Source organism: Vespa crabro, chromosome 5 (genome assembly GCF_910589235.1).
Source record: "Vespa crabro chromosome 5, iyVesCrab1.2, whole genome shotgun sequence".
In the NCBI taxonomy this organism is placed as follows: domain Eukaryota; kingdom Metazoa; phylum Arthropoda; class Insecta; order Hymenoptera; family Vespidae; genus Vespa; species Vespa crabro.
This window is the reverse complement of record NC_060959.1, coordinates 7,308,598-7,333,660: the sequence shown is the minus strand read 5'-3', so window position 1 is coordinate 7,333,660 and position 25,063 is coordinate 7,308,598. Positions and strand designations below refer to the sequence as shown.

The 25,063-nt window shown below is 34.7% G+C and overlaps 1 protein-coding gene across 3 annotated transcripts in view; it reads right to left on the bottom strand.

Annotated features, from left to right (window-relative positions):
* LOC124424071 (tyrosine-protein kinase Dnt-like) overlaps positions 1–16,820 on the bottom strand; it is a 29,002-nt gene extending 12,182 nt beyond the window's left edge. Inside the window, exon 1 of one of the 3 annotated variants that reach the window (XM_046962592.1) lies at positions 16,059–16,820. In XM_046962592.1, coding sequence (XP_046818548.1) covers positions 16,059–16,164 — 106 coding nt within the window. In that variant the 5' untranslated portion in view covers positions 16,165–16,820. Of the gene's footprint in view, positions 1–4,800; positions 4,915–4,966; positions 5,332–16,058 lie in introns of those variants that run through there. The other 2 variants (XM_046962591.1, XM_046962593.1) reach the window with 2 other exon arrangements.
* Between the last annotated feature and the right edge of the window lie 8,243 nt (positions 16,821–25,063).

Genomic DNA, 25,063 nt, shown 5'->3' with positions numbered 1-25,063 from the left:
GGCACAAGGTCACATGGACCAGTCGGCGAAGACAGTGGATAAGGAAGCTCGAGAAGAAGAATACGGGTGCATGGCGTGTACTCTATCTCTTTCTCTCTCTCTCTTTTTCTCTTTCTCACTCTTTATATCTCTCTTCCTCTTTCTCTATCTAGAGAAGGGTATACAGGGTCTCATGGTATCTGATAGGACGGTTAACGAGGCACGAGTTGGATTTTTAAGCCACCCGAAGACAATGTGCCATGCCCCTTGGTCGTGTCTTTGCTTTCGGTGTTCTTCCACCTCTCTCTCCTCCCTTCTTGATTTCCTCCTACGTCCCACCACCTACGGTTCTCCCGACGTTTACCGGTTTTCTGCATCAGATATCGTATACCCACGACCCCGACACCGTTGCCCTCCGACAAGGTCCGCCAGAGGCACTTTCTAGATCTTTCCTCCTCCACTTCGTGGAGATCCAACGCTGTAGGGTACGTCGTAAAAAAGACGAAGGATACCCCGTAGGTCTTGGAAAATAATTATCCTTCGAAAGTAAAGGAGAGAGAGAGAGAGAGAGAGAGAGAGAGAGAGAGAGAGAAATCCTACGTTGAGCTATCGTCGTTAAAAATCGAAACTCCATTCGTTCGAGTCCTTTTACTCCTGCTGTTGTTCCCTTATTGATGCTGTCCTTTGTGTTACACTTCTTTCTCTTTCTCTCTCTTTTTTTCTCTCGTAAAAATGTCCACAAAATCTTTCGCTTTTGCCATTTTTCTTCAACGAATATAAAGAATAGCTTATTGATATATGAAAGGACAGGTCGTCTCGTTTGACCCAAAGACGAACGATCAATAATCCGTTCCTTTTCGTTTACTCTTTTCTTTCTTTCTTCGATGATTTATCATCATTTACCACGTATCAAATATTAAACGAGATATATCTCCCTTTATCATCTTCTCTTTTTATCATTACTTATAATCCCCGAAGTCACTTTCATTTAGAAAAACATAATTTACAATTTAATTTTGCCACCACCATATGCTGAAATAAAGCCAATTATCAAAAAGAGAATGATTAAAAGCCAGAGATGGGAATTGGTGATTCGCAAATAACAGGAGTATCATTAATAATAAATCCGAAACTTCACCGAGTGGATAATTTCTAGTAAAGATCGTTTCATCGTTTTTCTTTTTTTACTCTCCCTATTTCTTTGATGATCGATAGAAAGAATGAGAAAAATAGAAGAGATCTCTCTCTCTTTCTCTATTTCTTTCTCTCTCTCTCTCTTTCTCTTTCTCTTACTTTCTATCATCAAAGAAATCGGAAAATCAAAGAGCTACCCCCTTCAAATTCTCATGACGGTCTAAAGAGGCGACGAGATAAAAAAGTAATCTTCTTTTAATCTACCAAGGAGATTCCTCTCCTCGTTATTACTAGCTACCAAGAACAGCTCGATTCTGACCTCGTTACGTTTCTCCTCTTAGGCGCTTTCTCTGTGTGCTATCTTTTGCTTTTTCTCTCTTCTTTCTCTTTCTAACTCCTCCTCTTCTTCTTCTTCTTCTTCTTCTTCTTCTTCTTCTTCTTTTACTTCTACTTCTTCTTCTCTTACTCTTTCTTTTTCTCCACTCCTCTTTCTTTTTCTTTTTCCGCGCAATTATGCGAGAAGTTTGCACGAGGGTGGATACCAAGAAGGGTGGTAACCACCGAACATCCTTTGATGTCTGCTGCGCCCGCAGCCAGGCCAGAGTGCAAGCGTGAGCCTCCAAGACGGGAGTACGATGTAAAGAGAGCGTATGAGAAAGAGAAAGAGAGAGAGAGAGAGAGAGAGAGAGAGAGAGAGAGAAAGGCCTTTTCAGGGAAGGCGTCGACCCTCGACAAGCATTGCCAGACACAATTGTCACGAGGGGTTCTACACCACTTTGGCTCTTTTCTCGCAAAACACGTACGTGCGTTACCAGTCGGAAGGATCATAACGACAAGGAGAAGCTGCTGCAAGAGGACAATGCTGTGTGTCTTCTATCAAACTCCCTTTACTTCGATGATATCCATCTTCGAATCGAAAGATAAGATATAATCGTAAACAAGAGATTGCGCGATGTTAACTATCAAAAATTAATACGATATCTCAAATTTAAATGCATTTGAGAAACACTATTCACCGTTTTTGTTTTTTTAATTAAAGTTTCGCTAATTGAAATGAAATATTACAATATGATATTAACAAGTCGTCTTTATACTTCCGTTAGAATATTTGTTGTTGTTGTTTCTTTTTCCTTTTTCTTTTTTCTTTTTTTTTTTTTTAACGAAATCATTTTCTATTTCGAAAAGGGAAAAAAATAATCATAAGGAAAAAAAAAAGACAAGGAATGAAAAGAAACGATAAGGATATCATAAAGAAACATTGATGGGATACGCAGCATGGGGTATCATAATTTCCAAGTTCTTGATCGACCATCGAGGGTTATGTTCGAGCAGAAAAGAAATCGATCTCACCGAATGGTGCATAGGATGAAAGGAACGAAGGTGGGCTCTTCGCGAAACACCCGGCAAAATTTTGCAAAAAATACCGGTGTCCCCTGCTGTCAAAATACTACACATTGAGGTAAGTTGACGAGGAGTATGGTCTTAGGTGAGTCCTTAAATAATAAAGGAAAAAGAGGGAGCCAGGTCCCGAAAAGAAGGCCATCGTGAATCGGCGTCTACACAGCGGGAAGACAAAGTTCTCTCTCTCTCTCTCTCTCTCTCTTTCTTTTCTCTTCCTTTTTTTTTATTCTCTTACTGTGGGCTTTGGGTCAGAAACCTAACACCTACGGAATACGAGAGGCATGGTGTGCTTATAACGAGATCCTCCCGTGGTGAGCCTTACAAAAGGACACAGCGACGAGGGTAGAAAGTAGAAAGGAAAAAGCAAAAAGGGTGATCCACAGGTCCAAGGGACAGGAAATATAGGATTTTAAAGTTCCCGACGAGACCGACCCCTCGAGAGGTTAGAGAGAGAGAGAGAGAGAAAGAAAGAGAGAGAGACGTCCTACCAGCTTGAATATGTTTCTTAAGATTATCAATGGATTTGTTATATAAAATAATAAAGTTAACGATGTTATTATTGAGCTCACCACGCGGTTCATCATAATGATTAATTCGACCAATTTTTTATCCAATTTTTTGCTCCTTATTAATTCTATATCATATCATTTTTTACCCTTTAAAGAAAATATTTCATTAAATTTTTTTTTCATTAAATTCATATTTCGAGGTTGAAAGCCTTACAGAATCATGTCAGGTATCACTTGACATCGTATAAAGTAGAAACTCATCGCAGATGCAAAACTACTAGTTCACTTATAGTTAGTGTTGAATTTACTAGTACTTCCGTACCTTTGATGAATTTCATCTCCATTATAACGAAACTTTCAAGTATTTGTTCATTTTACTATTCTCCATTTACATTGCCATTGCAGCGATACTTTTGCAAAAAGGATAAACGAAAGACTCATTATAATCATTTTTATTTAGAAATCTATTAACCTAATGAGACAAATGTTATCTCGTTAAGACGTCCCTATGTTAATATAGCATATAAATATAACGTAAGATGTGTAGATAGAAATTATATAAAAATAAAAGTAAGATAATTACGTACAAAAACACTGTTATAATTTTCCACTATATCCAATTCATTCTAGCAAGTAATCCTTTTCGAGAGGATACTCGCAATGGCGTAGCACATGTATGAAATAATTTTCTCGATAAATATCGAGATAGAAGAGCACACGTTTTTGATTATTTACGAAAGAGTATCTATCGTTTCTTCTAATCTAAAGTTAACTTAGTAATAAATAGTAGTACTAATGGTAGTGTTGGAAGATTAAATTTGTATCATATCAGCATCATTATTTGCGCAAAAATCGAAGAATTATCGGTTCAAGATGGGGTTAACGACCGAATCAATGGCAGCTGGCATATATGCCCCGATATCTCTCGAGGCAACGACTTCAGTAAGAAAGAGAAAGAAAGAAAGAAAGAAAGAAAGAGAGAGAGAGAGAGAGAGAGAGAGAGAGAGAGAGAGAGAGAGAAAGAGATCTAATAACGCGAACGAGCCTCTGCATATGCACGCAAACATACTACTAGCGCTGCTACGGCTGCACGAGATATTTTTCACTTTCGCCATCACCCAGCTGAACGACGTGGGCGTATACGGGGTGGCGGATATTCTAAGCACAAATCTTCTAACCATAGATGTCCGTTCTATGTATATTTCCATTCACGAACGAGTTCGTAGAAGACTCCGAAAGAAAACTCAAATAACTTCAAATTTGTGTATTGTCTTTTTGTACATTAAGTGACATTCTAAATATTAGTAATAATATTTCTGACCAGTATTTGCTGCGGACAAGATAATAAGTTAATTTTGCAAGCTTTGAAAGTTTTAATATGTTGATCGACTGACTGAAGAAAATATGACCATACAGTAGGATCTTCAAAAGATCGAACGTGTAAACTTCTTACTTCGCCAATACGATCTTTCGATATCGTATCCATCTTGTTCGATACCGATGCATATAATAAGTTATACAAAAAAAAAAAAAAAAAAAAAAAAAGAAATGGATAGAAGAAAAAAGAAGAAGAAAAAGAAAAACAGAAAAAAGAAAAAAAAAAAAAGAGACAAAGAAGAACAATGAATCAATGAAGCGTGAGTGGCTCAAAGTTTTTCCCCCACATTTTTTTTCTCATTCCCGAATCGATTGAAGTCGTGAGACAAGCAACGTATCCGACACCCCGTATATATCCATACATGTATATACACGTATATAAAGCTACACGAATACTCACACGCATACGCACATGTGCGTATCTCACCCACGTGCGAAACCAGAGCCATGGTACATGTACGCGATACAGGAGGCCGACTGCTTAGCATATATCGAACGAACGTGTTTCTCTCTCTTCCTCCCTCCCTCTCTCTCTCTCTCTCTCTTCTCCACCAATGTTGCCTCTCCTGAATAACCCATAAGTCCTGGACAAGTCCTGGACGTCGTTTGTACGGTCTCCTCCTTCTCTTCTTCCTTCTTCCACTGCTTCTTCTGCTTCTCCCCATCGACCTCAGCCTCTTCCTCTCCACCTTTCTCCTCACAGGCCATAGGTTAAATCCAGGAAGGCGTAACTTCGCGCGACACCGGTTATAATTCACTTCGAACGACCATGCACGTAAAGAAGAAGAGAGAAGGAGAGTGAAAGAGGGACTACTCTCGGCGCTGCTGGAGTGCGTGCCACAGCTTTTTTGGGCCTCACAACGAGGTGGAAGGGTGGTTGAGCTACTCGAAACATTGCTTTACAATCTTCGCGATCTTCACGATCCTCGCGTATACATTCAAGAATTTGGGATACCTGAATTTGATCGTAAACAACCGATGAGTTCGTTATCAGTTTTGATGTTTATTAAAAAAAAAAAAAAAAAAAAAAAAAAAAAAAAAAAAAAAAAAAAACATCTGATATTCCTTTGGAACGTATGTAATTAAGGAGTTTAAGAAAAAATGTTTGATATTTGGTATGATAATTACTCTCTATGATGTTAATTAATTAATCCTATTAACATCAGTAATGTTGAAAATATAAAAATAATTAAAATTGTATCATAATTAAATAAAATACTCAAAGGATCCATCGGTATTTCGTATTTCCTGTTCTTTATACGAATTCCAAATTCTTACTTACTGCCAGAAGATATCATTAGTTCGTCGACTTTACGAGTCACTACCGAGATGTAGTCACGCTAAGCAGGAGGTTTCCCGATTTAAAACGTCCTCTCTGTTCTCTCAATACCGTACATGCAACGTAAACGAATAAATTCGTGAATCGAATAGAAAATAAAATGAATAAATTGAACAAGGAACTACTACTACTACTAACTATTACTATTATTCATTGAACTTCTGTTTCCTGATCACGTACTAGAACACGGGGAAACATACTCATTAAAGTTGATTAGGTCTTCATCGAATAATCCAACTGGCACCCAATCTGAGCCCATTCAATATGGGATCACCATCGAAATCAGACTTCTGAATTTTCTATCGGGCTCGTACCGTCACTATTGTCGTACACTCACCCTTCCCCTTCGTGAAAATCGAGAAGCTCGTTCCTGGCTGAAACCGGTCGGGTCTACCGTACTATATCCGCGACAAAGACCTAAAGAGAAAGATAGATAGAGAGAGAGAAAGAGAGAGAGAGAGAGAGAGAGAGAGAGAGAGAGAGAGAGAAAGGGAACCGAATCCTACGGCCGGTGCATCATAAGTAACACAGCTATGGTTTATTTGTCGAACGAGGGAGAAGGAAAGAGAGAAAATCTCAGCGAATGATGAAAGCAAAGCAAACGTCGCGACGCTATACGACGTGATTCCTGGATCGAGAGCTAAAATAATATTGTTCTTCGGTGCCCAATATGGCTCCGACGTTATATCGGCCATCAACGAGCAACCACCATCATCGCGAGATGGAAGGAAAACGAGCGACTCACAACTCAGACGCAGCATCTGTCGGTGTTGATGTCGATTGAGATGTATTCTCGGTGTGTCTGGGAGTTCGACATATGGCGACAGGAGTGTGAAAGGAGGTGGAGGATTACCAAGTTCCTTCTCTGCAGTTTAATGTAGAATTCCGAGATACATTTGGTACAATAAATAACGAACGTATTCTCGTAGCAAAGAAAACGATCCGAAGAGACCCGGTATATATATGTATATTACGTTTGATTTTCTTCGATATATAAAAAAAAAAAAAAAAAAAAAAAAAAATTTTTTCCAATCGATCGATTTATTGAAATTTTCATATTCACTCAATCCTTAATTAATTCGAATTTTATCGAAAATCTATGATATGAAATGTGTTAAATGTAATGGTGAAGTTTAAAAAATTCAATAAACGTTTCATTGACTTTCCTTTTAATCATTGGTATTAATTAAAGTCGGTGATTTATTTGCTATTACGTTAAAGTTAAAGATAGTAAATTTTTAACGTGATAAAATGAAATTTATCGCCTTGTCAATTTTATAAGAGAAAGATTTAAAGTTAACGATTTACGAGAGTTAGAACGAATTTTTCATTTGAAGTTGTAAATAATACCAGTCCCTTAACCAGATCCTATCACGTCATTTGTCTCAATGAAATCCCTTCTCGGATATCACGTCGATTAGTTTCGTTCTTTATTTCTTTTTTTTTTTTTTTTCTTTACAATGAGCATTTAGAACCGGAAGAAGTGATTTAAGAAAAATAATAGTTATATCGGGGAGCTCTCAATGTAAGTTCGTATGAGAAAGAATGAGAAAGAAGGTCTAGGAAACTTGGTATAGGTCTGAGAACGACTCGTTCGGCATCCATTTGGTATTTTACGACGTCTTAAAGTCTTCGACATTTGTGGGACCATAAGAAAAGCCACGGAGAGTTAAGCTTTTTCTTTTTCCCTTTTTATTTTTTTTTATTTTTTCTCTTTTTCTTTCTTTTTTCTTCTTCTTTATTTTTTTCTTTATTATTATTATTTGCTTTTTATTTTCTTTCTCCTTTTCTTTTCTCCATCGAGCGGAAAAATCTTAAAAAAGGATAAAAGAATATTTTCTATTGGACCTTCTTACGATCAATGGACATATACGATTTATCATTGTCGCCTTGGGAGAAGTAAGAAGTAAAGAAAGAAAGAAAGAAAGAGAAAAAGAAGAGAAAGAGGGTGCATCAAGACAGCGAAGGGAAAAAAGGCAGAGCACGTCGAGCAACCCCTGCTGCGTGGTCCCGAGTATATACCCCGATGAGATGGCATCTTCTAACCGTAGAAAGATTTCGAATTTTAAAAGGGGCCCCATTAAACAACACGTGTCCTCTCTTCGTGGCGCCGATGAACCGATAAGTCAACGAGACACATTTGGAATCTCCTTTCCTGTCAGAAAACTGTCGAAAAGCACGATGAAATTCTCGAAATGCAAACTCTATATATATATAGGTGTATATATATAGTGTATATATATATATATATACCTCCCCTTTACTTCCTTTTTCTTTCTATCAATGCATTCTATTTTTAATTACAGAATACTATATGTTGAATAAACATGTTCCGATTTTTTTCACAATATTTACTATACTGAGTATATTGACAATACTTTTATATTATTGTTTACAATACTTAATATATTATTTATGTACGTAACATATATATATATATATATATATATATATATATATATATATATATATATGTTGTCTATCAAATCATATTTGTCGTCTACGTTTATGAAATTAGACGAGTTCGTCGTTATGAAACGATTTTTTTTTTCATTGATAATAATTATCGCTAACGACGATGAATTTATGCATGAATCTCGTAGAATATGATTTCAAAAGAATTCATCGGATTCTATTAAAAAAAAAAAAAAAAAAAAAAAAAAAAAGGAAAAAGAAAGAAAGAAAAAATAGAAAAGGAAAAAGAAATCTTCTTTCTTCCTCTTCCTTTGTAATATCAATCCTTTTTCGACATCGTTACTCGCTTTGAACGTTCTTTCTACGACGTCTCTTTCTCCGAGCTTTGCGAGAATCTCATCTTTTCGATTCTGTCCTTTTTGCATCGATTCACGTCGGTCAAAGTGATCTTTTCATAAGAACGACAGGCTGAAAGATAATTCCGTATAAATTCATGTGCCACCGCTTTAATAATGCTCTTCTCTGTTTTTGATCTTCTGTTGAAGACAGGATAAGAAGGCGTGCTTCGATATAAATCTCGTTCTTTTGAATAGAAGTCATATTCGAATACGACTTCTTATGATATGTAAAAGTAACGATAGAGTAGAAATAATTATTATTAAATTTTCAATGGAATATATATATATATATATATTGAATTCCAAACCTTAAATACATAATAAAAAATATATAGAGAAAAATAATAAAATGGTAATAGATGACAATCTACAATTAACGTCATTTCTATAAATATCTACAGGTTTTACCATTCGAAAACATAATTAATCATATTCTACATCGTTAATATAAATCAAAAAATAATTAATATATATGTATATGTAAGTTTATAGAAACGCGTATAACATTGTCAATTTTTTTAAAGTTAACATTTTAATTTCACGTTTCTATGAGATTACGACCTGCCATCCAATATTATATGTTTTCCCATTTAGAGAAATAATTTATTCGTAATAAAAGAGTGAAAGAAAGATTCCACTTAAAGGCCCATTTGTCGGATATCGTTTTGTGGGTCCTCGAACGGATTGATGTTTCTACTTTGCCGAGTCATCTTGTATAAGGGCCGATGATCGAGAGGTTAGTCGTTAGAAAAATGTTTTCTTCTAGTACGACCGGTGGAACGTGTTATTTAATTGCGAAGTGTCGTCGGATAATCGGGACGTAAGACCCAAAAGGGCCCCGAAACAGCTACCAAGTTCTCTTATTCTTCCACAATGAATCCATTGGGACTACGTGGAGTCATCCTCGAGGAGCAGATGCTCGTTAAGATCCTGTCACTCGGGACTATTCCCGCTCTCGAGTATGGATTAAAAGATTTCACGCGAGGATAACACACGATGAGATCGATAAACGTATGCCCGGCTGATGGGAAAAGAAATTGAACAAGGAAGAGAATGAAAGAAAAAGAAAGAGAGAGAGAACAAAACGTATTGCTGTTTAATTAATTTACATTGAAAAATAAAATGAAAAATAAAACATTTAAGTCCATTTGAGTCCATCTCGTTAACCTGTCAGATATATAAAATATATATACATTGTTTTAATAATAAGAAAAAAAAATTAATTCAAGCAAATTGATTACTTTTATTACATTTTATCGAAAGATATTCTTTCTTTCTCTCTTTTCTCTCTCTCTTTCTCTTTTCTCTCTCTCTCTCTCTCTCTCTCTCTCTCTCTTTTTTTTCCTTTTTCTATTTAGCACTCTTTTATATGTTTTTCTACGACACTCTTGATCGCATTAAATTTTATTCACGTCCTCGTTGAATATACTTACTTCGCCTAGAGAATAAAAGAAAAACGAGAATGAGTCCACGAAAGAAAAGTGTCGCTATTCTTGATTAAGAAACTACTCGCTGAGACACTTTTCTTCTGTTCTCTCCGTGATAATCTGCAAGAGAAAAGGTCTCTCCAAGAGATATACCCTAGGGAAAAATGGTGGTACGAGGGAATGGAAGAGAGAAAGAGAGAGAGAGAGAGTATCCATTATATTCGCAGTGTGTTTTTATTCCCAGGAGAAAGACGATTTCTGGAAAAAGTCAATTCCATTACGAGTCAATCCGCAACACACTCTATATATTTCAGTAACATTTTCAAATAGATTTCAAAGACGAAAATTATTGAAGGATATCATGTTTATGCAAAAGGATATTTTGCAATATAAAATATTTTGCGATATAAAAAAAAAAAAAAAAAAAGAAAAAAAAATCGCAAGAGATTGGCTGGTAAAAAATTTCGATTGAATTTATACGAGATATCTGATAATACGTATAGTATTATAAATATATATATATCAAATATGTACGTAGATTGAATATTAATATAAAATGCATTAATTTACAATTCTAATTCTATTTTATAATACATACAAATTTTTTTTTATCCACTTGGAATCTCTGTTCTTAATTTTTATTATATAGTATGACTTATGAATGATATTATTGTTAAATATCTGTATATATATCGTTTTGTGTGTGTGTGTGTGTATATATATATATATGTACCAGTTTGATTGTCATTTTTTGAAACAAAATAAAACATTATCGATGATTACTCAAACGAGTATATCTTCCTTGAATTCGAAAAAGAATAAAAGAAAAGGATTGAAGTTAGCTTTCAGAGGAAAATCCACGGGGGTCCGTGTCCTCTCTCTCTCTCTCTCTCTCTCTCTTTTTCTTCTCTACGAAACCTCGTGTAAATGACGGCCCGACACAACCCGTACTGTCTCTGACGCGCTCCCCTGCCCGCTACGAAACGAATTCTCACACACACCAACGAAGTCTTAAGGCGCGGATCTTAACGAGGAGCTGAAGATTGATGCCGACAGAGGCGCAGGATCCGCTTTGAAATATCGCACCGATCGAAGCTGCCTAAAATATTGTTCGAAATAAAACATGTTTTTTCCTCTTTCTTTTTTTTTTCTTCTTTTTTTTCTTCTTTTTTTTCTTTTTTTTTTTTCTTTTTCGTTTGTTTCGCTCTCTTCGAAGAATTTCAAATCGTTAACTCAAAATAGTAACTACCTTTTGATCTTTACGATGGAACCATTTCTATTTAATTTTTTGTTTTATTTTATTTTTTTGTAAATCCTTCGAAATAATATTTAAAATGTCATATCCATTAAAAGACGATTATTAAAAGATTTCTATTAGTTGCAAAAGTTTTAATGTAAATAAATATAAAATTATTAATTATTATAAATGAAATACTTTTAATATCTTTCATAAAATTAATTTCCCATCCGTATGAGGGAGTGATTATTGTTATAAAAGAAATATTTTATAATTAGTATAACGACGTTATGTTGTACGGTTATATCGTTAGAAAAGTGCATGAAAGTATATCTCATCTGTGTCCAATTTTTGTTGTCGAAATAGATTTTGTCGGACCGATCCGAGTATTTATAATGTTCATTTGTTCCACCTATTGCTGCGCCATTGTGCGTACATAAACGGTTTCACGGGGCCCAGGCGGGACCTTTGAGACGACCCCACTCCTCGAACAACATCAAGATGGGCCTGTCAGACCCTAACTAGCTAAGGTCGAAGCCGAGCCCGTCTCACGCGAGCGAAAACTGGCCCCGGGCATGAGGAGGTTGTCCGCGAACACGATGTTTTCCTGTTTTGACACGGACCTCTGACGGATGATTACGAATCGCTCCGCTTTGCAATATTCCAAATTGGTTATGCGCTATTAATTTACCGTAAGTTTGTATGTACATCTAAATGACGATCCATCTTTCATAACGAACTTCGAATGATTAGTTAATTTTTTTCTTTTCTATCTTTCAATACGAGATATTTCATCGCCGTATTGATTATTTCCATGTCATTTACAAAATATAGTTCTTACATGAAATATAGTTCTATTATATTGCAAATTTTAAATTGTTTTTCTTCGCTCCGTTCATATTCTTACATGTTATAAATTATTATTTAAAAAATAAATTAAAAAACAAAAGTTAATTTGTATCTTTTATGACGCATCATAAAATGTTAAATGACGTTTATCTTGTTCGTTTGGGAATAGGATAAGTAATTAAATAATTCTTGTTTTACATTGATATCATAAAGAAAAACAATGGATCCTCAAAGATCTAAAAAGGTCGGAACATAATTCAGATCTATTTCACAAGTATATAATCCTCCCGTCCATTATATTGATGCAAAGCTATGCATTAGGAAGATGAAAAAAACATATAAGAAAAAGAATTTTTAGATTGTAGTGATGTCGCTAAGGGATGAAGAACCATCTCTCAGGAATTACTCGACGAAGGAGGATCGGCAAATCCAAAGTAAAAGATAATCTCGGCGCCAATGTGAATTCGGAAGCTTATCTTATCCACGCTCGGGTGCAATATGAGACTTAGGTGTTGGCAGCCACATACGATCCTGTTTCTTCGAGATAACGATTTTCGAATCATGTATATAAATACAAGTAGATATACCTACGTATGTATGTATTTACGTCGATATAAATACTTTCGTTTTTAATAAATAAAAATATCTTTAAAGTGAAATCTTGAGAACCACGAATTTTTTTTTTTTTTTTCGATAAAATCGATAATTGCAATTCTTTTGTAAAAAGAAAAAAATGTAAAATAAAGTATGATTATAAATATCTTCATAGTTATTAACGCCAATTAATTGTCAAGATCTGAATAATTGTAAAAAAAAAAAAAAAAGAAAAAAAAAAAAAAAAAAAAAAAAATGAGATTCTCAAGCGCAATTACTTTCCACATATATAGGCATATAATAAATATGCATATATAGATATGTATGTAAATTTAAACCGATAAAAAGCTTTCATCGTTTTAAAGGACACATTTTCCAACCCGATGATTCTGACATATTATAAAAAGAAATATATATATATATATATATATATATATATATATATATATATACATGAAAAAAAAGGAAAAGGGAACCATTAATATCAGATCAGATTGTGCCGAAGCACCTTTCTGTAGGATTCGATCGTGTACGAAGTAACCAAGTGGAACGACTAAGATCAAAATCGATTTCTCGACGAATCGTGACTCGATATCCCAAGCCTATCCAAGAAACCCTAGTCAATGTTAGTCGAAATTAGAAACCCTAATTCTTCCTGTAAACACGCACTTTGAAAATGCATATACTGATGCGTGAAGAATTAAATGGTTTTTTCCTTTTTTTTTTTTTTTTTTTTTTTTTTTTTAGATATATAAATATAGAATACATATAGAATACACATATAAATATATATCCAAGTTAACGATCGAGTAAAACAGGCTACATTTTTCTAACCAAATCTATGAACCCTCAAATATGAAAAGGCAAAATGAAGAATAGGGAGTTCAAAAGGAAGACCCAAAAAGAAATAACAAGACGAAGAAAAAGAAAAAGAAGAGGAAGAGTGACTGTCGATTATTCGGTGTCTAAACAAACTATAGTCGAAGTCCCTTCATCTTCTCATCCCTAAAACGTTGACGTTCAACAAGAACCTCGTTAGAATATTTTATTGAACTGATCCAACGTATTATACCCACGTCCATTTAATGACACAGCAACGAAGAAACTGCTCTACCTGTAGTACAAAGGGAATACGATTAAACAAAACACCTTTCGAACGACTTTTCAATATAAATTATTAGAGAAAGTCGAAAAGTCACATATTACGATACACATCGAAACATTTTGACTTTAATCGTTTTCGTGTCAAGTTAAACATAAATTGATGGTACGCTTTTATAAATGAAAAGTATAGAATTCTTTTCTATACTTCAATTTTATCCTAAAAGGTTAATCCTTCTGTTCAGATGGGTTCTTTTACCAGGTGTCACGTTCAAGATAATCTTCACATCCGGTAAAAAGTATAAGAGGTATACGTATACTTATATAATATATATATATATATATATATATATATATATCGATATAACTGTGGAACTTTAAAAAGAAAAATCAATTTGTCAATAATAGAAATCATTGAATTAATCGATCCATTCGACAAAATTCACTTTTCGTCTTTTATCAATAAATTGAAACTATTATCGCTAGTTATAAAGAATTTTAGAGTTAGATAAAATTGACAATTCTCTTTCAATTTTTAACATTTCAAAAATGAAAGGCTAACTTCGTCAAGATGAAACTACAATCTGTGTCACGTGGAAAAGATAGAAAAAGAAAAGGTACGTAACAATAAGTATTTACAGACGAGAATATGTGATTCTCTCTCTCTCTCTTTCTCTCTCTCTCTCTCGAAAGCGAGAGAATCGTCGATCTGAGGCGTGGGTTCAGGTGTCGCCAGAATGCACGAACGAACGAGCCGTTGCCGATTCGAACGAGGGGCAACGAGCCGAGTGCTTTTCGCGGCTCAACGAGCCGAAAACAAATTATCCGCCGCCGTGGAAGTTATCGAGGAAATATTGGAAAGTTCGCGCCGTCGAGTGGGCTGCACGGATTGCTCCGCTTCCGGTACACCGATTCGCGTGCAATCGGTCGAGCGATGATTTTTAAGGAACGCGGTAAGATCTTGATCCGATTGAAAATAAGAGGATTCAAGATACATTTTTTTCATCTATCTTTTTCTTCTTCTTCTTCTTCTTCTTCTTCTTCCTTTTCTATCATCCTTCTAATGCTCGTAAATGGTCTTTATCGATGTTTTAAGAGAATATATTTTAATCTGTTAATTCATTTATTGATAATTGTATTTTATCGCAAGGTGATGAAATCAATTTCGATCAATAAATATATTTGCTTTTAAAAGGATCGATCAACATTGTCGTTAAAGACATCAAAGAAAATCCCCTACGATTTCGCGGCGTGGATTTAATCGTTCGTAAAATATTGCACGGAGGAAAACGTTTTCACAGTTCGACGGCGAACGGTTTCTGGTTCTCTCGTATGACCGAGTAAAACGGTCAGTACGACCCAATTCCAACGGTATTCATCTATTAATTGAGAAAAGCTTAGATATATTTATTTCCTACAAAAATTTCAATTTTGTTCCAATTTTGTCATTTAAATACTATATTCTATGATACAAGGGTGCTAGTTGTATGTACATTAAAACGATTTCACGGTTCGCCACTTACTTCGTACTTAAGTCGATACGAAGGATTTCATGCATGTTTTACATACGTGTATGTATCTACATACCTTGTGCATGAACCCACGATTATGCCCTAAGGATAATGAAGGCTTTATAGGACAAGCGGCGTAACGCGATAATAATTATTCATTAGTTCGTACGAACCTTGAACATGTACGAATGAAAAACATATACGACGATCCTTATCGTCGATGGTACAGGAGCTTAATTGCTATACCAAATAAGCAGGTACAGAAACGATGACGAGTATCTACATTAAATAATTAATCTTTTAATAAAAATGATTCTCGTATAATCAATCAAATATTCCGATACAAATATTTGCAGATATTATAAAAAATACAAGTTATTACTTTTTACGAACTATCAAATTTTAATCGTTCAAAGATCACACGTAAAACATCGAATATTAAATATCTACAATATTATACATGATTCAAAATACCCGCCAAACTACGATATATATATATATATATATATATATATATATATATATCGATCGCTTATGCTGATACGTTGCTGATGATTTTCGAAAATAATCTGGACCAATCGTGATACCTTTAATAGGAGAAGTACGTTCAAACGAACCAATCGCGGGAAAGTTAGGATATTCAAAAAATCATTCATGACTGATAATAGATTATAGTCTATTTAATGACACGAGTTAATACGTTAAATAGTAACAACGTTCGTTGTTAAATTAAATACAATAGCAAAGTTTTTATTGTTCGAAATGTTTGTATCATGAATGAACTTACCCATTAGTTTGCGTACTTCTGCCTGACTGAGAAAAAGATTGAAGTATCCCGAGGCAGGTGAGGCAAGCACGAGGAAAAGAATCGACGTCAGTTCGAGCAGCGACATCGCGTCTGCGCCCGTCAAAAACGTTGGAACAACGATGACACGTGTGTAGCCCCGGGAGAGAGATAGTGAAGAGTTTTTTTCTTTTAATTTTTTTTTCTTTCTTTTCTCTCTCTCTCTCTCTCTCTCTCTCTCTCGTTCTTCTTTTCTTCTTGTTCTTGAGCCCTTTAGAAGAATTTTCTCAAAGGGATCATTTCTTCTGGTAAAAACTGAGGCGTCGCGCTGCCAAGTCGTGCACGCGCGACGCCTGACACGACGCGACAAAGTATCGTTTGTGTGTGTGTATATATATGTGTATGTCGTGTGATTCTCTCTTTCTCTCTCTCGCTCTCTCTCTCTCTTTCTCTCTCTCTCTCTCTCTCTCTCTCTCTCTCTTTATCTTTCGAGGGAGAGAGAAAGAATCACGAAAAGGAGCGCGCTCTTTGACAGGTCGCTTTACACTACGACACTTTCTACGTTCTAATTTCGTCCTTTACGAAAGAGAAAGAGATGTTCTCTTCGTGGATAAAATGCGCGACGAGAACGACGGGAACGAGGAACACGATGAACAAAAATTATCTTTATTCTTCGTCGTACGGAGCGACCGTGTTCGCCTCGTGAAAGCCACGAGCGATTGTGTGCGACACGGCCGCCATGGCTCGGCTGGGCTCGTCGCTCGCTCGCTGCCCGAATCTATCCGATATCCGCCGAGCTTAACCGAGCGCTCGCGAAGTCCACCCACGACGACCGTCGCGTCACGTTTACCCCCACCTACTTTTCTACTTTACTACGTAACGCGTCTCCGTTCTCTCTCTCTCTCTCTCTCTCTCTCTCTCTCTCTCTCTCTCTCTCTTTCTCGTTCTTCTTTGAAAGATAAAAGAGTATGTCGAAGCGACTAATTGTGCTTTCAGCGATTTATGTTTCTTTCCTCGAATAATGCTTCGTCTACGAGTCCTAAAACTTGAGATCGTGTCAGTAACAGCCCATTGAAATTTGCACGTTTCAACGTCCTTTATTTATTTATTTGTTTTTTTTTTTGTTTTTTCCTCTTTCTCTTTATCATTTTATATTTTCTTTTTTTTTTCTCTCTTCTTTTTTTCTCTTCCTTTCATTTCCATTCAATTCTTCCTTTCCTCTCGTCAACGTCCTCTCATTATCTATACATGTTTACTATGTACGTACTCGGTATATAACATGCTTCTTTAATTATGGCGTTTACGATCGAATGAACACGAACGACGGACGTCTAGAGAATAACCAATCGTTCTTGGTAGACTTTGCGTCGCGTCGTTATGGAAAATTTCCAATGAATGTGACAGTAGAAAGAACGATCGAGAACTAAACTTGGCCACGTTTATCCGAGACTTATGGACGATGAATTCTTCTTGAATATTTCCGTTCCAATGAAGAAATCTCTCGTTAACGTGTTTACTATTATTATTATTATTATTATTATTATTATTATTATTATTATTATTATTATTATTGTTGTTGTTGTTATTATTCTTTTTCTTCTTATTATTTTATCTTTCAGCAGAAAAATACCGATCAAAGAAATTCTCATTTTTATTTATTTACAAGAATTAAATCTCGTTATACAAATTGATTTCGTATGAATGTTTGTTTTGATAGAATTTCAATATTCTGAAAACGTTAACGAAAGAAAAAGAATCATATAAATACCTATAAAAGTAATATGTATGTGAAGTGTAATGGAAGACATCTATAACAATAATTCATTTGAATTAAATTAATACGGCAGAATGATGTTATATATTTTATTTAAAACAAAACACACACATATATATATATATATATATATATATGTAAATTATTTATAACATTCATTATAAAATGACGCATTCATATATTAAAACTAATTTGTACAATATTTAAACATTAGATCGAATTAATTTAGACGTATGAGGTATGCTAAGTCTGATAGAAAAAAAAAAAGGAAAAAAAAAAAGAAGAGAAAGAAAATAAAAAGTTTAATTTAATTTTACCGCAATTCCATATACTCTACTCTTAAAATATATATGTAGATATTATATTTGTCATATTTTAAAATTTTGTTCTACACAACGTAGATGTACATTTTAAAAATATCTCTAAAAGTATTTACTTAGAGATTATAGGGTTAATAACGTTAAAGAGAATTCCGATCCTACCAGATCGAAATTCAATATAACGTCGTTCGAGGAAGAAAATTATTACGGTGTATATTATCGTCTTGACGAGAAACAAGAGGTAGGAAATTCGAGTCGACGTACGTTAATCGGTTCGGATTTTCACGACATATTGCAAGCACGCGTATGCAAGCACGCGTATGCAAGGAAGCAAGCAAGCATCGAATAATTCAAAAATTCTCATTTTACTAGAAGAGAAGTGGCATATTCGTTCAACGTTTGCATAATTCTAAAACGTTTATGGATGATTCAGACGGCCAAGTAGATTCCTTCGAATCAGTCTTCCTTCTCTCTCTTTTCTTCTCCCTTTCTATTTTTCTTGCTTTCTTTTTTTTCTTTCTTTCTCGTCTCTTTTTCTACCCTCTTTATACCTTTTTCTGTCGACGATGTGCTTGATTATCAAACGCCGTTATTACTCTCGAAGAGAAGAGAGAGAGAGAGAGAGAGAGAGAGAGAGAGAGAAGAAAGAGAGAAGAAGAAGAAAAAACAACTGTAAAAAAGAGGGAAGGAAGAGGAGGCAGGACTCGTTTTGCAAATTTGCGGCTGATTGAAAAGCTCATGATGAACGGAGAAAGAGTATAACCGCAACGAGATGGGAGAAACGAGGAAGAAGTGAGTAGGGTTGAGTTTGATTATTCTTTTTATATGTTTTATATCAAGAGGCATCACGGGAGTGGCTCGTATTTGCTTCCACGAAGCCCGATATTATTCCTTATCGATGAACTCAACAAACGCAAATTCATTCGATCCTATATAAACGTCCTCTTCCTTTATCTCTCCTTTATTATTAACTTAATTTTCAATGATGATGTCCATTCAAGTACGGCGATTTAATACGTTAATTTTGGAGCCCGAGGCTCTCTCACTTTCTCTCTCTCTCTCTCTCTCTCTCTCTCTCTCTCTCTTTCTTTTTTTCCTTCTATCTTCGAGTATTTTTATCGTTATCGTACATCTTCTTAGCTCATTGAATTATTTTCCTAACGAAGCCCACGATCAGGAATTTATAAAAGGAATTCACATAAATAGAACGACGACGGCCATTCTTTGCAGTCATCTTGTAAGGATTAACCTATTAACCTTTGGTATTTGCACGACCTTATTCATCTTTCTTAACGGATGTACGAGCTTTATTTCATCGCCCTTCTTTCGAGAGCTCGAACGTGTATAATTTCTTTTTATCAATTATAAAAAGCGAGTGAAACAAACAACAAAGACGAAATCTATGATGTTCATCAAAATTGATTATCGTAAAAATTAAGTGTGAGAAAAAGAAAAGAAAAGGAAAAAAAAGAAAAGGAAAAGAAAAGAACGCTTCCGCTTATGGATTTCATTTATGTTCCATCGAAGATTTTACTAAAATGTTTCTGAATTTTCTATACAAATGGAAACAAAGTAACAACGTAATTAATTATGCATTTGTATGAAAAAATTTATCAGAGGAATTTAATGGGAAGAAAAACATGTAAAACCCGTTGAGAAGATTCGCAAAATGATCGCGTATGAAAGTTATAAAGCCGGATTACTGGAATGGCATAAAAAAAAAAAGAAAAAAAAAAGAAGAAGAAGAAGAAGAAAAAGAAAAAAGACAAGAAAGGGAACATATCCACGAAGTAAGCATATACAATGTATGTACAATGGATCTTTAACGCTTTGCCGTTGGTTGTATCATAAACAAGAGGAGGACTCCTCTGTACATGGGTTCCTTACGGAGATCCGTTTAATCTAGAGCAAATACGGGACGCCTCGTTTAAATCAAGGCAAAAGAAAGAAAGAGAGGTGAAAGAGGGAGAGAGAGAGAGAGGGAGAGAGAGAGAGAGAGAGAGAGAGAGAGAGAGAGAGAGTGGATATAAGAAAAAGAAAGAAAGAGATAGAGTTAAGGAGGCAGAACGGAACCCTTTGTCGGCTCTAATCTCGACAAACAATCGTATATCTTGGCTGACTCCTCTACCAAATTCTCGTTTTATTCGAAATCGCTTATCCTCTAGCCGTGCCAACGGCTTCTGGAAAGTATATAAAATTTAAGAATCATTTCGGTCATGTTTTTTTACAGCGAATTTTTAACTTTAAAAAGTAGATAGACGATGTGTTCATTCAAAAAAAAAAAAAGAGAGAAAGAGAGAGAGAGAGAGAGAGAGAGAGAGAGGACTGGCCGGAAGAGTGGAATTAGGTCGATCAACTATTTTTTTCTTTTTCAAAGCTGTAGCTTTGTAAGATCAATATCTGTCCTTTCTCTCTCTCTCTCTCTCTCTCTCTCTCTCTCTCTCTCTCTCTCTCTCTTTCTCTCTATTTCTCTTTCTTTCATCTTCCCTCGCTCGTTTTAAAGGAAACATTTTTTTTCTAATTAGCCATTATAGATATCGATATCTTAAGATGTATAGTGATAGCAATTGGTAATCATTAAGCTTAAAATATCGATTTCAAGTTAGAAAAAATGATTATTACTTTCGTATCCCGACAGCTGCCCCCTCTATGAAATAGCTATAATAAATATTACATTTCCTATTAAAAAAAAAAAAAAAAAAAAAAAAAAAAAAAAAAAAAAAACTGAAGATTTTTATTTGAAACATTTATTTATAAAATCAATAAAATCGAAAAAATTTGCCATTGCGTTTAAAAAGTTGCGTTATATAGAAAAAAAAATCCATACTTATTTACTGTATGTATATATGTATTATTAAATATATTTTATAAATATATTCATATGTTAAAGTTCATATAAAAAATATATTTTATAATAGATAAATAAATAAATAAATATATATATATATATATATATATATATATATATATATGAATATTACCCAAGATATACATAGGTACATTATATACATTTGAATGTACCTATTTGCCGTTGCATTTCACGATTAGGTTCCTTTGTGCAATCTTACCATCAACAATGCCTGTGTAATAATATATCATTAATCTTACGGTACTCGTGTTTGTTCCATCGAAGATTTTACGATGCTGCTTCATTTCGACCACGATTTTATCGAACTGGAATATCCTATTGTTCTAAGTGCTTATGCCATCTTATATACAAAGGATGCGAACTGATATGGACTGCTATGGAATTATAACTCGTGCAGATATATTCTCTATGCACGTACATATATATATATATATATATATATATATATATATATATATACACATACATGTATATTAAATGAAGTATAATCAAAAAAAAAGAAGAAAGGTAATTTCTAAAATATTGAAACGATATAATCATTCGTTTTGCAATGTCCTGATCTTTCAAGAAAAAGCTTTGACGAAAAAGAGTGTGAGAAGAGATAAAGAAAAAAAAAAAATGAAAATGAGAGAGAAAGAAAAAAATGGGAAGTCCTTTTTGAACGTTTCTCTTTTTTCTTCGACATTTCGCATCACTATAATACACACACGTATATATATACATATATACTTGCATACACGTGTATATGTATATAGTCTGATAGCAAGTATATATATATGTATGTGTACATACGAACAGTAGTCGTATATGTACCGGGTGTGTCGAGAGTAAATTTCTGAAAAAGTACTAGGAAGAAGTAGAAAAAGAAGAAGACGAAATAAAAAGAAAAAAAAAAGAAATGGAAGATAAAAGAAAATCAAAGGAAGAAAGAAAAACGAAATTTCTTTGGCCGATCACGACGCGGCCTCCAATTAACGCTTTCCGCGTGTGCCGCTCAAAAGGGCCGCGCGGTGAAAAGCGCGCGATAAAGCACGCTCCGTTTGCCTTTTACAACGTTTGCGCGCGTTTTGTAGACGCGGTTAAAAACATACGTATATTGAACACGTACGCGCGCATACAACATATTTGTGTGCGTTTCTGTGTCTTGTGTGGTGTGTGTGTACGCGCGCGTGCGTAGTATGTACGCGTATATGCTGCTCTCTTTTTCCAAGTTCCGCTGGTATGTGTATATAAGTATATATATATATATATATTTTTTTTTTATACGGCCACTGAATCCTCTGGAAAAAGAGCGAAAAAACTACCCTTTCATCCTTGCGCGCCTTTCATTTTTTTATATTTTTGAACCGACTGTGTGTGAATCGAGCTTTCTCCCACCTTTGATTTTTGTAATATCAAACGTTTCACTCACTCGTGATTCAAATACCAGAGGACGCGTCTTTGCGTTAGCTTCTACGTTTCCTAATGATCAAAAAGGTAACTGAGAGATTTATATAGATATGTTTTTTGAGATTACCAAAAGAAAAAGATCTTCTTAATCCTCTGATATTATATAAATGTGAATTTTCCAATTTGTTGATTACTGAATTGCTCGTAGTACCATATATCTTTTAAATTGGAAGAAAGAAAGAAATAAAAATTGCAAAGAAAAAGATTTGAAGTTGATTGTGATCCGTATGAATTTATTTCAAAGATAATATCATTTTCTTTCTGAAATATCATCAAAGAAGATTCTTACATGTATATGTATATATATATATTTTTTTTTTCTCTTTGAAGTAACTAAAACATTATTACACAACATTAATTGTACGGATACTTGATTTACGTACTACGTTTGATGATAACATTTATCCTGTAAAATTTTTTATTAATTAATAATTACTAATTAGAAGAAAGAAAGTTCACCATTGTGTAAATATCAAATACGTTTCTTCTGTCTTTTGTGAATTCAAAGTAAAACATAAATCTAAAAGAAAAAGAAATTAACATAGGACTGAAAGAAAGAGCGTTAAGCTTTTTATGCTACTCTCTTTCTCTCTACGAAGACCGATTTCTTAGGAGCCGGCTCGTGACCTCGTCGAGCTATATTACGGGGGCAAAGCAGGATGATGGTATTCGCGATGGAATACTGCAACGGCGACGACGAGGGTGAACCTGAAAACAAGAAGATACGGATAAAAGAGTTGGTTGCGCTCATCTCGCTCTAACAAGACTCAAGACTCAGAGGGCTATTATCATAATTGTGGCCCGCCGGCAATGGCTATGCCCACAAACCAGAATGCTTTCTTTCTCTCTCTCCCTCTCTCTCTCTCTCTCTCTTACTCTTTCGTTTCAACTACCTTTTCTTTTTCCTGCAATCTTTTTTTCTTTTATCTTCTTTTCTTCTTTTTATTTTTTTACCATTTCTTTCCTTCGCCTTTTTTGCACGCATCATTTCCGATTTTTCTGCTTTTCCTTCTTTCTCTCTCTCTCTCTCTCTCTCTTTATATATATATATATATCTTTCTGTCTTTTTCCTCTCTTTTTTTTGCTGGTATTTAACGTTAATCGCAAAAGTATAATTTTTCAAAGTGTTCCTTCAACGATTTATCAACTCAATGCTTACCCTAAACTATACGTTTTATTTCCTTTCAGCTTGTCTGCTTGGTTGCCTGGCTGCCTTCCTTCTCTTGGAATTTACTTGTTGTCTACGCTTTATCAGCGATTTATTAACCAAGCTCGTGACCTCGATGTTCATCGATATTTATTCATTATGGCATATATCTATCGTACCTATGCTTCGTAAATTCAGTCTCCTTATCGAACTTCGAAAGTTCTTACGCTACCATAAACATCAGTCAATAAATAATGTAAAGTATATCTAAGTATATACTATATATAACTCGTAAACATTTTTACTGATGTAACATGTTTGATGATATCTCCCACGTCATCCCGCCGCCTCTTCTCCACGCATCAACCAGTGACGTGGCAGAAAATTATTTCTTTTTTTATCCCATGCATTCCTGTTTGTTCGTTCTTTTTTTTTGTTGTTTACTTTCTCTCTCTCTCTCTCTCTCTTTTCTCTTCTTCTCTTTCTCTTCTCTTTCGTCGATCTCTTCCTTTAATGCTCTTTCTGTGCAAGTTGCCAGGGGGCGTGTATGTTTGTTTAGTCTCGATGTACCCTGTTATTATGGACCGACGTTCGTTCGTGGCCCTTCAAAAAGCGAAGAGCCCATGCGAGATTTGAAGAGTCCATCTTCTTTTTCTATCTCTTTCTCTCTGTATATATATATTCTTTTTTTCTCTTCTTCTCTCTTGACCCATTTGCTCTCGGAATAATCGAAGGTCCATCCTCCTGGTAAATCACGAAGCGGATCAGCCAAAAAATCGGCACCTTAGTTCAAACTTTGCCTTTCCCTTCCTATCGAGATCCTGATTTAAATTTCATCCTGCTTTAATTTATCGGCTGCGATTGCGACGATTAGAGAAACAACCGCTACTCTATCCTGGTGGTATAACTCGAATTGAACGTTTTGAAACGGTCAATTATAATTAATTGAGTAATAAAAAGAGCTCTTAACGCTAAATTAGAGTCAGTATTTTCTGTGCATTTCTTTAAGAAATTATATTAGGATTCTATCTAATTTATTTATCTACTGCGGCATTATTGACGATGTAAAATTTAAATATTTCAATATTTAATTAAAATTAGATTAAAAAGATTTTTTAAACGCACTCAATTATGCACCCATTCACCCGGTAATACTTGCCTTATATGATTTAATATTAGATATGAATTGATTGCAAGTAATATCGACCCAGGTCTCATCACGTGGAGGTTGCTGCATCTGGAGATTCAAAACCTAACAATGATTCTATTCCTTTATATTACTCTATATTACTATTACTATTATTATTATTAAAAAAGCAAAGGAAAATCAAAACAACGGGATGCTTCACGAAAAATCAAATCTGAAATTATCAATGATGCAAATTAAAATAGCAGAGCCAAACGTTATCGCCTATTCGGCAGGAATCGGCTTACGCATAGTAACATCGC